This window comes from Bidens hawaiensis, unplaced genomic scaffold, assembly GCF_021521415.1.
Source record: "Bidens hawaiensis isolate Kalapana, Puna unplaced genomic scaffold, B.hawaiensis_p1.1 tig00022155_1, whole genome shotgun sequence".
Taxonomy (NCBI): Eukaryota; Viridiplantae; Streptophyta; class Magnoliopsida; order Asterales; family Asteraceae; genus Bidens; species Bidens hawaiensis.
In genome coordinates this window covers 32934-49210 of record NW_027493433.1, presented here as the reverse complement: position 1 = coordinate 49210, position 16277 = coordinate 32934, and the positions used below count along the sequence as shown (strand labels likewise).

Genomic DNA, 16277 nt, shown 5'->3' with positions numbered 1-16277 from the left:
AGATTCCTTGACATTTTAATATCATGTTTGGTTTGAAAATTTAGGTAAGGCATTAGAATGCTGAAAAATTAAAATAAATGATGCCCTTAATAAACTCCTATCCAAAATAATTCAAGCGTCGTCTTTTAAAGATGTGAGAGTTACTTGGTAATTATGTAACATTCCAATGGGAAGTTTGAAATTCCATCGGAGTGTAGGAAAGTTGAAATCCCATAAATAAAAAAAAACACATTGATTCAGCTTTGGGGTGGTAGTCAGGCGGAAAACAAATGCATTGGGCCTCTTGGAAGTTGGTTTTGGCTTCTAAAGAAAAAGGTGGTTCAGGCATTGGGTTGTTAGAAGGTTTTAACAATGCTCTTTTGCAAAAGTGGAAATGGAGGTTTGTGAACGAACCAAATGCCATTTGGGTGAAAATTATTTCCTCTTTGTACGGTTCGGAAGGAGATTTGTTTTCTTCTTTTAAAGGCAATAGTGTTTGGCAAAGAATGTTAAAATCATTTTCGAAGCTTAATGCCTCTGGTGTTGTACCTCTCAATTCGATTAGAAAACAAATTGTTAGTGGAAATGAAACGTTGTTTTGGAATCATCCTTGGTGCGATACCCTATGTTTAGTTGAGAAGTTTCTAAGGTTATACGCTTTAGAAATGGTAAAGAATTGTTAGATGGCACAAAGGGTGAGGGGAGAGTTGTGGGAGTGGCGTAGGAATCTCCGAGGGGGTGCTGAAATGACTCAGTTTCTAGAAATGCAATACTTGATTAATAGATTTCGCTTTCCAATGCTAATGATCGATGGGTGTTGTCGTTGCAAGGGATGTCTAAATTATCGGTTAAGGGTATTCGGGAGAGAATTGATAACAGTGCACTCCCTACTGCTTCAAGGAAAACAAATTGGTTCTCTTGTTTGTCTCGAAAAATAAATATTTGCGGGTGGAGGGTTGTGGGAAATCGTTTGCCAACGAGGACAAATTTGGCTACTAAGGGGATAGATATTCTGTCAACTATTTGCCCCTTGTGTAACGACGGTTCAGAATCCGTTATTCATGTTTTTGGAGAGTGTGCCTCGGTTAAGAGGATTTGGGATTTGATTGAAAGATGGCTTAATCTGAAGTTGCCAGCTTTGCAATTCCCAACTGATCTCATGGAGTGGATTGAGAACTTGGCCTTAAGCGTGCCCAAGAAAGAAATCGTGGGTGCGATTATATATGTTGCTTGGTGGGCAATTTGGAAGCTTCGAAATGATACGTTTTCTTAAAAAGACGTATGAAGGATGCGCTGTTGTTTGATGAGGTTACTTCACTTTTCTTTGGTATTCGAGTAGAAAGAGTAAGTGTAAAGCTAATTGGATAGGGTGGCTGAAGAACCATCTTTTATTCATGTAATTTTTCTTGTTTTTTGCCCGGCTAGTTTCTTGTCAATCGGTGTTTTATATAACATTTGCCGTTAAAAAAAACATGATTTATGAAGGAAAATAGTCAAAATTCCACCTAAATAGTAAAAACTATTGATGACGATATAATAGTTGATCAACAGCTTTGCTTTTAAAAATAATAGGAGTGGCTTATGATTTATTTAGTTGTGTAAAATAAATTGTTTTCCTACAATAATTTTTGTGTTTATTTTTGTAACAGATATTGTCTTACAGATTTTCGTTTCTGTTATATAAACGAAAATCGAGAATTGGAACGATACAGAGAAGATTGGCATGGCCTCTGCGCAAGGATGACACACACAAATCGAGAATTGGTCTAAATTTTGTTTTGCGATTCAAAAAGGGATAGCGGCGCAGCTTGTTGCCTGCTTGCCTTCTGTTTCGATGTAATCCAATAAACAATTGTATGATTAAGATATTAGAAGCATGCATATGGAAGTTATATAAAGTATTTATTTCAATAGCTCATTTTACTGGTTTTTATTTACTAGCAAATCATACTCTCATTAACTAAAATCAAATACTATATACAATCAGCAAGGTGCTGAATTAAACCAGCCCCCTATTGCAGATGGGTTAACTCCATTATTTAAGAGTATAATCCATACTTTTTCTCTTACACAGTTACACATAACCGTTATAACAATATTCTAGGGACATGGTATCAATACACCTTGTAATATGATACAACATTAACGAGATGTCCAAGCTCTGACGGAATACAGACATGTTGCGTTTGAAATCTTCCGTCTTTATGCTTAATGTTAGTCGTCAATCTTCTTATGTTGCAGCACTTCGAATCTGCCAATGATAGAGACCGATTCGAGATGGTAAATCTCCTAATAGACCCGTAGAGTGGGTTATGCTTCAAGAACAAGAAAGAAGAAGAGAAACCAAACTTGAGACAATTTCTTATTAGTTTTCTTATTCACGTGTACAATAGATTTATTCACGTGCACTCAATGGAGGCATGGAGCAAATATAGATACACCATCAACCATGGTTCAATTGTGAAACAACACAATCCGAGAGGTGCCCACCTTGGCGTTTCCTTATGACATTTCCTGAATGTCACCGGAAGACTAGAACGGCGACCACCATGGAAAACGTGTCCCATTCTTGAGGACAAGAACGTTTTAAAGAGGCGTGGAATTGATACAGTCATATTATATTAATAAGTTTGCTATTATTATTATTTAAGTTTATCTTTTATTTAGTTTCCTTATTATAGTCAAATTATGTTTCCTTATTGTTTACTTTTTCTATTTTTACGTCTTTAGTTTCCCATATATTGGAATCTTTGTTTAAGAAAAATAATCAGAAATTTTCTTAAGTTTGGTTTTTCTTATTCTTTCTTGTTTTGGAGCCTAACACACTCTACGGATCTATTGGGAGATTGACCATCTTGAATCGATTTGTATCAGCCAACTCCATCAAGTTAGCTTGTTTCATTCTAGACTATTTTTACCAGTTGTACAGGGCCCTCGAGATTTTCGAAAGACCTACCATTTTATATTTCTATACATAAAAATCTAAATTGTGGACACGATGCTTTTCATTTATTAACTTTGATAATATTTATAAATCAAGTTATGGAGGTGTTGGTTTTAGTTGCCATTTAAGTGAAAGCGGCTTCTCATGTAGTGACTATAGACTTTATTGTGTTTTGATTCGATCACTTTATCCATCATTGACTTTCATTATATCCCTTCAAGCATAACTAGTTTTATTTGGTCTAAAAAATCGGCCAATTACATAATATTATTTTAATGCCTTCATTTACTATTTAAAGTGACTTGAATGTTATTGTTGGCTATTTTTAATGATTACATATTCATCACCATCACACATCATTTGTCATCATCCTAAACATGTTCACATAGAGATAATTAATTTCCAACTCGAACACAAAAAGTTTTAACACTACAAGAAAAACAGTATTAGCGGCAACACCCTGATTGCCGCCGCTAATGCCTTACCCGTGTCCCTCTTTATCTCGCGTCGATCTGGTCGTTGATTTGAGGATGAATCCAACAACTAGAGTTTTATCATACTAACATACAAAAATCATTAACGGTGACCCCATTATAAGCGGCAACATGTCTATGCTAAAACCATAAAAGCGAAATCGTGTGTCTTTCATTATTCGGTATCTGCCTCGTTTTCATCTACCCCAAATCAGCCTTGTATTATACAAAAGCACACAACATAAAACATGAATGCGAAATAACACGTAAAACCTAGATTATAAAATTATTAAAGATTTTGAAAACATTCTGGTTAACCAACAAAAATGTAAAGGGAAAATTGTTAAAAATATCTCATTTTAAGAGAGAGATTCTAATTATATCCTTCCAACATTCAAATTTCTTATTTCTTCCCTCACTAACTCGTCGTAGCCTCTATGTTAGGAGTTCGAGACGACATGTTAACTCGCCATCTCCGCACCATGTCAGCTCAAAATTCGTCGTCTCACTGTCATATTAGCTCAAAACTCATTGCCTCCCCGTCATATTAGCTCAAAACTCGTCGTCTCCTCACCATGTTAACTATAAATAATTCTACTTTATCTTACTAAAAACATGGATCCTAAACTAATTTAAAAATTATTTAAGTATTTTTAATTTTATTGGTTTTTAAATTCTTGTATATAGGATTTTGGATAATAAAACGATTAAAAAAAAACTAATGCATACCATCAACATCATTTTATGTGTACCTTGTTTAGATATAATTTTTTAAATAACAAAATTTATTAAATTTAATGTTTAAGCTAACATGGTGGGAGACGACAAGTTTTGAGCTAACATGCCAGGGAGGCAACGAGTTTTGGGCTAATATGACGGGAAGACGACGAGTAATTAAGAAAATGTCGTCTCAAACTCCTAATGTAGAGGTGACTACATGTTAGTAAAGAGACAAAATAGAATTTAAATTTTATGAGAACATATTTAAAATTTATCTCAGAAAAAAGAACCAGAATTTCCCAAATGTAAATGTAGCCATTGAATCTCTCTTTTCATCATCATCATCATCATCATCATCATCATCATCATCATCATCATCATCATCGTACTCAGTATATCTCACCAATAGCAAAGCTATGGTAGGGTCCGAGGAGGGTAAGATGTAGGCAGCCTTACCTCTACCCCATAGGGATAGAGAGGCTGCTTCCGGTGAGACCCCCGGCTCGATAGTAGTTTTGCATCAAGCCTTGGACATAAGGCACATAGCACTCAATCATCGGGACACCGGCTGATCGGTGCATGTACCCTTATCTTTCAGCTATCAACGTCACTACATGATGCCTGATTAACCGTCCGTCACTTTTAACGTTATTTTCACGAGATTAGTAAAATAACGTCAAAATTAGTGCAATTTCACTTTTGCCCACCCGAGGGTTCACACATATATACATCATATGTGCGCACCGCAAGCAGGGCTATGAAGTGACCCGAAAACCTGCCACACGTCCCAATTGTGTATGAACTATGAAGTGACCCGAAAACCATTGCCATCAAGCCAACCAATGTAAATATGATGCGACATCACATGCGCAGCATAACTTCATGTTTTTTTTAGAAAAACCGAAATCAAAATTAAATGAAAATGTTTTCTACGTGACAACCGTTTTTATATTGGAACCAAAAACTCCTTAGACCATACTTGATAGAAGAGAGGTGGGGGGGGGGGGGGGGGGTCACGATGAGAGTGCCACAGTGCGGAGGAAGTGCCAACGCTTTAACGGGCACCATCTTCTTTATCTGAGAAGGATTAGTGAAAACCCTCCAAATGAAGGGTGGGGCGCCGACCAAACCTACCAAAGCGACCACTACCCGCAGTGGATATATATATTAATCTTTCCTACTCATTCATTATATATATCAAAGCGACCACCACCCGCAGTGCCACACTGTCACCACTGCTATCACTATTTCACAACTATCGCCTGCGTTACTACTACTAGTATACTATTGTCGTCAGCATTGTGAACGTTATATTATAAGTTTTTTTTAATCAGATTTTCAAAGCAAACACGTTTATTTTTGTCAACCATATACGTTATAATTCTAACTCATCTAAAACTTATAAACTCATTAAGATTCAAATTCCTATGGTAAACTTTAGTTCTAAATCCAAATTTCGTGAGACGAAACACTGATCGATTTCTACCCGCATGAGGTTCCACACGTTTGACTAAACATGTTCAGCTAAACATAAGGTTTCACGCGCTTGATTAAAAATGTGATATGAGCGTCTTCATATTCAAAGCTCATCCGACTAAAAGAAGTCTATCAAGTTATTAAGGCTCATCCGACTAAAAGAAGTCTATCAAGTTATTAAGCTCATCCTAACAAATGTAAATATATAATAAAGGCAATGGCATCTTTACATTTAGCAAGGCTTGTAAACGAACCGAACGTTCAGTGAACTGTTCGTAAACCGTTCGGCGTGAAGTTCGTTTATGCTCGTTTATTTAATAAACAAACGAACACGAAAAAAAACTTGTGTTGGTTTAATTAAACGAACGAACATGAACACATGTTTCCTTTGTTCATTTATGTCCATTTATTTATGATGTCTATGTATTAATAATAAATAATTAAATATTATCTTGATAGGTCATATGCTTAAATGTTTTATATTTGTTAATTTGTATTCATTTAAGTGTTTTCATTTAAGTTCGCTTATGTTTGTTTGTGTTCATTTACATTTGTTCATATATGTTCATTTATGTTGGTTTATTTTCGTTCAGTTATGTTCGTTTAGATTTTTAATAAACGAACACAAATGTCCCTTTTTAAATAATCGGACATGAACATAAACATTTGTTCGATTAAGTGTCCGTGCTCTTTTAAAGTTAAATGATTGAACACGAACATGACCTTGTACATGTTCGTTTGATTCGTTTACAGGCTTTCATTACTCACATTGATGAATACATCAGTCTCAATAGACTCTGTCGATTTTATTTGTGTTTGTTTGTGTTCGTGAACACATTATTTCCTTAACGAATGAAAACGAACATAAAATCTCGTTCGGTAACCGTTTGTAAACATATTATTTTCGACATTGATGAATACATCAGTCTCAATAGACTCTGTCGATTTTATTTGTGTTTGTTTGTGTTCGTGAACACATTATTTTCTTAATGAATGAAAACGAACATAAAATCTCGTTCAGTAACCGTTCGTAAACATATTATTTTCCTAACGATCAAACATGAACAAGGCCAGCCGTGTTCATTCGGTTTGTTTACTGCGCTTAAGATGATTCATGCGACTTGTCTTATTGGTATGCTGAGTATGTACACATGTTTCAAATACACAAAAGAGATGTTTCATAAATTAATCAACAGCCAATTGTCGTACAGCTTGCTCCAGTATTGCATGATGCATGCCCACATGTTAAAGCCTAGACTAGAGTGGTCAATATCTAGTATGATGGACCCTTATACATGACCACTCATATATACGTCTCTACGGGCAACCAAACATATCTTTAAATCTCATTTTACATTAATATTGATTTTAATAAACAACCAAACAAATACTTGAAAGTTGAAACAATAATCAAACCAACAAATTGTACTCTAACGCAAACCCTAAAATAGCCTAGAAGAGGAGGATGGTAGAAAACAAGCCCACATGGGCTATGCATATGTAAATAATGTATAATATATATAAACGAAAATCCTAAAATCCTACGTGTCGTGATGTGGTCGCTCCTCCTTTTTATGGAAGCCACTAGATTGCTTGATTTTTAAATGAAGGCCTTTCATTGATTTAACCCAAATTCATGGGTATGGGTTACCAAAACCAGGTGGCTCTTAAACGGGTTATAACATCTCATTAAATTAAAAATTAATCTTACCAATTATTTGATATGAAAATCCTATAAAATAGAGATATACTAAAATTTAATATCCAATTTAAAAAAAATATTATTTATAATTACTAAACAATTTTATAGTAAAAAACATAAGCGGGTTTTAGGTCACCAGATCCAGATAGCTTTTAAACGGGTTATAACATATCATTTATTTATGAAACCCTTTCATCATCAAACCCTAAGGGCCTGTTCGTTTCAAGGATTTGGAAGAAATTCTAAGGAATGAGATTTTAAATCCCATGAATTGATATGTACGTTTCATTAAATGAAAGAACGGGAATGGTAACTAAATCCCATCAAATCCTATATTTCATGGGATTTTAAATCCCACCTATTTTGTAAGGATTGTTATGGAAAACCCCTCAAAAAAAATCAAAAAAATTAATAAAAAAAATCATAATTCAAAATATAAATAAAAAACAAAAAATGTAAACAAACTAAAACGTTTCCGTCTCTACCCTCATTCTAAAAAAAACCGAGAAATGAACCGAAACCGAAAGTTGACGAAAACGAAACACAAACCAAAACTGAACCGACTTGATGGAAACTGAAAAGATCGATCAAAACGAAAATAAAAAACTGAAACCGAACATAAATAAAACTGAAAAAACCGACCACAATGAAACAAAAGGCCGAAAAAGAATCCGTAACCGACCAAAAACAAACAAAAGAAACCGAAATTCAACCCGTCCAGTGCTCCAAAACCGACCAAAAAGAAACAAAGGAAACCGAAACCCAACCCGTCCAGTGTGAAAACTCGTGTCAGCTCGAAACCAATTCCAATTCCAATATACATTAACCAACCAAACACATGATAGAGATTCTCAAACATTCCATTCCATTCCAATTCCAAATCCAAATCCTTTAAAAAAAGTCCGTGAAACGAACGCGCCCTAAGTATATTATTAACTTTCTTGTAATAAAGAAAATTAAAATCAAAATATACATATATAAATATTAAAAACGATTAATGTAAAATAACCCCCGTAATACGGGGGATAAAATCTAGTATAATAATAAACTTCATTGATTATAAATATAATTTAAAGGAAAGTTTATATTTTTATTTAAAATTGAACATCCGTTTAATTAATCATGGATGTTATATGTTTCTTGATATGCTTAAAATGTAGCTAATGCTAAACTCGTGTGACAAAGACTAACTATAGAACAATATATACACACATGAGGGGTATTTTTGGTTGGAGGTAATGGAATGAAGGGGGAATGGAATGAGAGAAGGAATGTAATTGACAAGGGAATGAAATGGATAATTACATTCCTTTGTCTTGTTTGATTAATCTATAAGAATGAAATGAATTATTACTTTATGTTGTTTGGTATCCAAAAAATTATATGAATGAAATAGAAATAATAAAAACACTCATGTCACAAAATTATTTTTTTTTACCAAAAAAAAAACTACATTGGCGACGGTGGTGGTAGCTCTGGTGACGAAAATGGTGGTGGCGATGGAGGTGGTGGTGGTGGCAGTAAGGCGGTAGGGGCGATGGTTGTGGTGGCGGCGGTGGTGGTGGTACTGGTGGTGCGGGTGGCGGTGGTCAAGTGGTGGTAGCATTTGTAGTGATGGCGATGGTAGGGTGGCGGCAACGGTGGTGGTTGTCAGGCAGCGATAATGGTGGTGGCAATGATGGCCAAGCGGAGTCGATGACAATGGTTGCGTGGTTACCGCAACGATGGTGGCGGTGATTGTAACGCTGGTTGTAAGGTGGTGGTGGCGGCGGCGACGGTAGCACCAGTGGTAAGGTGGTGGTGGTGGAGACGGTGTTGGTAGTGGCGGTCAGGTGGTGGAGATGGTAGTGGTGGTGGTTGTTAAGTGATGGAGTTGTTGAGAAAGTATGGCGAAGGAGGAATAGAATGAAAAAAAGAAGGGGGGTGGGAAGGAATGGTTTTGATGGAATGGGATTCCATGTGTATTGGATGATTCCATTCCATTGAGCAAACAAACATCATATTTTTCATTCCCATGTAATGAATCATTTCATTCTTACTATCATTGCTGCATACCAAACGCTACTTAGGTTTTATCCCCCGTATTACGAGGTTTTACATTTTCGTTTTTTAATATTTATTTTTTGGATTTTAATTTTCTTTATTGTAAAAAAACTAATAATCTTAGGGTTTAATGATGAAAGAATTTCACAAATAAATGATATGTTATAACCTGTTTAAAAGCTATATATCTGGATTTGGGTGATCCATAACCCGCTTATTTATTTTACTATAAAGTTGTTTCTTAATTGTTAATAATATCTTTTTTTAAATCGGATATTAATTTTTAGTATATCTATATTTTATAGGATTTTCATAACAAATATCTGGTAAGATTAATTTTTAATTTAATGAGATGCTATAACCCGTTTAAAAACTATCTAGGTTTGGTGAGACAAACTCGTGAATTCGGGTGAAATGCATGAGGAACCTCCATTTACAAATAAAACAATCTGGTGGCTTGAAATAATTTAGGGAGCAACTAGAGAGCTTCTAAAGGTTTTGTTTATATATATTACTAGTTTTTGTCCCCCATATTACAAGGATTGTTTTACATTATTCGTTTCTAATATTTATATATATTTTTTTAATTCTAATTTGATTATTGTAAGTAAGTTAATAATATACTTAGGGTTCGATGATAAAAGGGTTTCGCAAATAAATGAGATGCTATAACCTGGTTTAAAAGTTATCGAGGTTTGGTGAGACACAAGACCCGCTTATTTTTTTACTATAAAATTGTTTATTAATTAAAAAATAATATCTTTTTAAAAATATATATATACATTATAATTTTTAATATTTTAGTATATCTTTATTTTATATGATTTTTAAATTAAATATTTACTGAAATTAATTTTTAATTTAATGAGTTATTATAACCCATTTATGAGCTTTTATTGGTTTCGTTTATATATATATTATAGATTATAGGTAGTTTTTATCTAAAGGTTAAAAAATATTTAAGAGTTGACCTCTCCATGATCAACATAAATTTGAAGAAATTCCTACTAAGGTGATAACCTTAAATGAATTCCAAACACAAGTTCATACAACAATCAATTTTAAACTTCAAATACAACATAGGAAATAAGAAGTTTGCAAGGAGCTTTATACTCTTATTTATACAAAGTACCTAAGTGTAATTAAGTAAAACTTTGGGGGGTGCATCTTGGTACTCTAAGAAAGTGCCTCAAATGGATACCTGTCTAGGCAATCAAGCCAAGGGTTGTTGCTTGTAGGTTTCTTTATGCTCCTAACTGATTTCCACACGGCACTATTACACTTAAAACCCGACCCGAACGACAACTGCCAAATCCGATCACCTCTTTTGATCCGCCCTTTTGCCTCAAGATACGCCAACTCGTACCAGATACTGCTACTCGAGGTATTCCCAAACCGGTGCAGGGTGGCCCTAGACGGCTCCACATTGGCATCACTGAGCCCAAGGTTGCGTTGGAGCTCGTTCACCACTGTTTTACTAGCAGCGTGAACACAAAAGTGCTCAAATGCCAACTTGTAGTCAGGGATGTACGGTTTGGTCCCAAAGGAAGAAGGTGTCACTGTCTGTGACCCATTAAGTGAATCGGTTTTCGTAGCAGTGACACCTTTTTCTTTGGTACCAGAGAAATACCTCTTTATTAAAGTAGCAAAGAAAAGTAGTTGCTCGGATAACGGCAACACTAAAGGACCCAAAGTTGTGATGTTTGTTTTCAAGGCGTCGCCTCCTATCGCAACCAAATCTTTACTAATCTTCAACCCTTTGAAACGTTGTTCATCCTCCTCTTGATACACACTCCTGTTACACATGTAATATTTACATATTCAACTTTATAAATATTTAATCAAAAGATAGAAAAATATAACTAATAATCAAAAGTGTCAAATGGGGTGTGCAAAGTTCAATTTTTGAACTTTAGAAAACCTCGGGTTGGGTTTTTCAGTTTTGACATTTGAGCATGAAATTTTTAGGCTGAAAAAAATTGACAAAATAATAGACTTGAGCTAAAATCAATCTAATAATTAATAAATAATTGATTATTATATATTTTGATTAATATATTTGAGTTATAAATTTATTAAATTCTTATAATTATAAATTAATTAAAAAATAAAAATAAAAATTTAAAAAATGAAAATCTATAAATTCCATTCATTTCAGTTATTATTACACGTAAACCCAAAACCAAATCATAAGTTCGGTCTGTTCAAAAACATAAAAACACACAACCGGGTTTTTTCTGTTTATTTTTTATTTTCTTCTCTTTTCTCGGTTAGTCGGTTTCGGATCAATATTTTCAATATCATACCCAACCTTTATTTCCTTTTCAAAACGTCAAATCTGGTACAAAATTTCTAGTACAACAAACCGAAAATTTTTGTTTCCTAACTTATGGTTATGGGTTTAATTAATACTCAAATCTAACAACATACTAACATACAAAACATGCAAAAATCCTGACTAGGCATCGATTAATCCCCGACTAATCACTAGTTCCCACTTCACTTATTAATTTTGGGCTAGGCGGCCAATTAATCGGTCAAAGTCAATGGTTTCCGGCTAGATTCCGACCAAAATTAGTGGTTTCTTATGAGATTCTTACCAGAATCATCGGTTTCCGGCGAGATTTCAGCAAAAACCAACTGTTTCTATCAAGATTCCGGCCAAAATATGTTTATGTGTGTATAAAACTGAAAATTATATATACAATTGTGTGCGTGCATATATAAAACTTAAAATTATACATTAAAGTTCGATCCGATTAATCCCGATTAATCACTAGACCCTACCCCACCGCCCGACTAGCAATTTTTACACCACTGTCAAACATAACATGTGTTACATTTTTAAAATTAAGTTTGAAAAAACCATATAATAATATTGGACAAGAAAAAAAAACACTACCTGAAGTAACGGTCATCTGCACCCTTATGAGTCCGAACAATGTGTTCAAGCCTATACTTTGCTCGGCCGTAGTCGCGTCGTCGATTCGACAAGAGCACGGCCGAGCAGCCCATCCGAATATAACAATTTGGAATAAGCATCGACCGATCTTTCCCAGGGTACCAATTATACGCGACCATCTCCGTGCTCACAACAACAGCCACATTATTCGGGTTTGCTTGAAGCATATCGCGCGCTAAATCCAACGCTATAATACCCGCGCTACACCCCATCCCGCCCAAGTTGAAACTTAAAATGTTTCCCCTCATTTTGTAATGGTTAATAACCATGGCGGATAGCGAAGGAGTCGGGTTGAAGATGCTGCAGTTGACCACGAGTACGCCTACGTCCTTTGGGCGAACACGAGTTTTTTTGAAAAGCTCGTCTAGGGCTCCGAATATGACCATTGACGCCTCGGCTCGCCCTTCTTTCATCGTTGTGATGTTGTCGGGCGATGCTATGGATTTCGGGACGTAGGTTTCGTTGCCAATGCCCGACGATTGGAGGATCCGTTTCTGGAATTCAATGCTGGCTTCGTCGAATTTACCTGATTTTCGAGCTAATTCGATGAATTCATCCTTTGTTACCTGATGTTTTGGATATTATTACTAGCATAAGTATAAGTATAAAGTATAATTACAAAGGAAACCTAATGAAATAATATCTTCTAAGCATGATAATAATATAGCGAATAATTACAAAGAAAACATAATAAAATAATACCTAAAATGGTAACAGGATAATAATAAAAGTCTAATAATATACGACTGACCTTCTAGTCATCAGTCGGTAGATAATTACAAAGAAAACATAATTAAATAAATTTTTTTTGTTTTTTTTTTATAATAATTTTTTTTTAAATATTAAATATTGGATTACATCGAAACAGAAGGCAAGCAGGCAACAAGCTGCGCCGCTACTCCTTTTTGAATCGCAAAACCCAATCTTTTAAAAACTATATTTGCTGACCTTCAATATAAAATCAAAGTCCTGATAATATACGACTGACCTTCAAACCTTGAGTCAGTAGATAATTACAAAGGAAACCTAATAATCACTATTTTAAATATCGATTCATACCGATTGGTTGAACCGGTAATACCAGGTTTTGAATATCATGACAGAATTTTGAGTCGGTATTTTTGGCGGTTTGAGGCAGTTTAGAAATTTCTAAAATATCGGTTTAAACCGGCAAACAGGTTTAAAGTCCAAGAGATTTTTGGTATTCTAAGGCCTATATTTTTTTAAAATTACTTTTAACCTAGCAATTAACATTGAAACGAGTATACTTTTGGATTATTTTTTAAAAACGAGTAGTGTGTATTGCTTTTTAATTATGAATTAATTTTTGGATTATAATTTATTACGAAATCATATGTTTTTGGGCTATTTTTTCAATTGAAGTTGCAATTATATCAAATTACTAGGTAAACTACATAAGCCGGTTGAATCTTCACTAGGTTGTACCATTTTTTAAAACAATCCGGTATGAATAAAAAACAGGCTTTTAAAACATTGCTAATAATATACAACAGACATTCAAATCATGAGTCAATAGATAATTACAAATAAAGCCTAATTAAATAAAACTTCTAAAAATAAATAGTAGCAATATAATACTCAAACTCTAATAATATACAACTGACCTTCAGATCATCAGTCGGTTTAAAACACGCGAAATCGACTAGATAGATAGATCTCGGCCTTGACATGAAGTAAACCGAGAGCGTAAACACAAACACTGCGAAAAACGCCAACACCGTAACCAAATCATACCCCGCGGTGCTATCCCAAAGCTTCCGCCACAGCTCCTCCCTACTCAAGCTCCCAATCTCGGCCCCGAACACGAGAACAAGCACGGGCACGGTGGCTAAGTAAATAGCATGATTGATCAAGTAATGGTACCCTAGCTTGACATACTTTAGGTTAACAGATTGTACAAAATCTGGTAACCGACGACGTACTCGTACTGAGAACGTCATGGAGCCGGCATCGGGTCCATCAGACTCGATGCCGCGGTTGACGATCTCAGTGGAGAGGAGGTGTTGTTCTCCGGTTGGGGCCATGATGAATGAGATGAGGTGAAGAGAGGGTGGGAATTTATGGAGGTTGGGAGGGAGTAAATGATGGGCAACAAACTAAAGGAATTGTAGTTGGAAGTGCATTAAATGGTGTGGAAAGAAAGTTTGTTTGGAAATGAAGGTGGTTGCATACTTGCATTGCATGCGTATGCAATATGGATGTACAATTTACTAGGTCTTTGTAAAACTTTTTATTTGTTTGTAAGTTGTAACAACAAAGATTGTTTGTGTCTTCATTGGTCCACTATGTGTGTCCCACATTGGGTTTTTTCTTTTTTTAAATAGCCAACAAGCATAGAATGTACGGGTGACCCAATGACAAAAGACCACCGTCAGCTGGCCCAACCCAGTCGTATGGAGCCCTTAAGTGCCTCAAAGGTATCACCTGTTTCGGGAAAAACCCACCCGCCCGAATGCCCACTGTTGGTAAAACCCAGACGCCCTCAGTATCGAACTGGAGATCACAAATATCTCAATTTTTCTTCATTGAGCCATTCGTGTCCCTTCCAAAGTGTTGTAAGTGGAGATTGAACTTGGGTCTTCTTTAAGAAACCCAAACTTCCTACCACTACAGTGGAAAGGACTCACACAGGGAGTTGATAGGTTAAATTTGGTTATTGAACTCTTTCTTTTTTATCTGAACAATATATAAATGTGGAATTTGGAGAAACGCGTTACATGCAAGAAAGCTATCGCGTGTCATGATAGGGACGCAACGGATGTTCGGTTAGTATTGATTTGAATTTTTACGAATAAAATTTTTGTGATCAAAGTTGGAAGTATAAAAGTTTTATTGTAAAAGTGTATAATTTTATGACAAAAGTTGAAAGACTAAAAATTTTGTTTTAAAATTTGACCAAAGCTATAAGGCTAAAAGTATTGTAACAAAATTTTCATTATCAAACTGGAGGGTCAAAAATATAAATGTTTGAAACTTAGATGATGGCACTTGAAATAATTAAACAAAAACTCTTATATATTTAAAATTTTGATGACAAAACGATCATGGCCCAAACTTTTTAAGTTGCTTTTTAAACTTTTTAAGTTGGTTGTTATCTCAATAACTATTTTTATATATATGCTATGTAGAAACGCGTTACATGTTTGAAAGTTATCACGTGTTGTGACAGGGAGCTAATGGATGCTCGATTAGCATTGATTAATTTGTTACGGTGAAAGTTTTGTTGTTAAAATTGAAGTGTAAAAGCTTCATTGTAAATGTGTACAAATTTATGGCTAAGGTTGAAAAACTAAGAATTTTGTAGTAAAATTTGGCAAAATTGTAAAGTTAAAAGTATTGTGCCAAAAGTTAAAAGAGCAAAAGTTTCATAATCAAACTAGAGGGGTCAAAAGATAAATGTTTGTAACTTAGGTGAAAAAAAATTTGAAGGGTAGAAAGATAAATGTTTGAAACTTAGGTGGAAAATTTTTAAAAACTAAACAACACTCTAAGCCAAAAGGTATATATTTTGATGGCAAAACTATGAAGAAACAAACTTTTTAAGTTGGTTTTTAAAATTACATGAAGACATTTAATTCCCACGGCATTACATGGCATTACATGTTTACTTCCATTTCTATTATTAGTATGTGAAGTTTTTAAGTGTTAATACTTTTCAAACAATAGTGTGGTTTAATGACTTTTAATTAACGCCAGTGAATATGCAACACTTAGGAAGATTACAAGTTGTAAGCGTTACATATTCACTAGCGGTAGTTATGAAAATCACAAGATTGTGATGTGATAAAGTTGTAATTGAATCACAAGGTTAAATAACGGTTTTATTAAAGATTGTAATTTGTAAACCGTTAGTGAAGTTGTTTTTAAGTATTTAAAAGACCCATTAGCTAGGTTGCAAATGGATCAAGGTTGTTGCTATGTGACTCTTAAAGTTGTAAAAGTTGTATGCATATGATC

At 34.6% G+C, this 16277-nt stretch overlaps 1 protein-coding gene and 1 non-coding gene across 2 annotated transcripts; one reads left to right on the top strand and one right to left on the bottom strand.

Moving 5' to 3' along the window:
* Positions 1–1647: 1647 nt before the first annotated feature.
* Positions 1648–1755, top strand: LOC143564769 (U6 spliceosomal RNA). The gene has a single exon (XR_013140931.1). It is a non-coding gene; the product is annotated as a U6 spliceosomal RNA (small nuclear RNA).
* An 8610-nt stretch (positions 1756–10365) lies between these two features.
* LOC143564753 (3-ketoacyl-CoA synthase 10-like) lies at positions 10366–14359 on the bottom strand. Its single transcript, XM_077051937.1, has 3 exons — positions 13925–14359; positions 12240–12865; positions 10366–11132 (listed from the first exon to the last, which is right to left on the bottom strand). Exons 1-3 carry the CDS (start codon positions 14342–14344, stop codon positions 10514–10516), a joined length of 1665 nt encoding a protein of 554 aa, XP_076908052.1. The 5' UTR covers positions 14345–14359; the 3' UTR covers positions 10366–10513.
* Positions 14360–16277: the final 1918 nt, after the last annotated feature.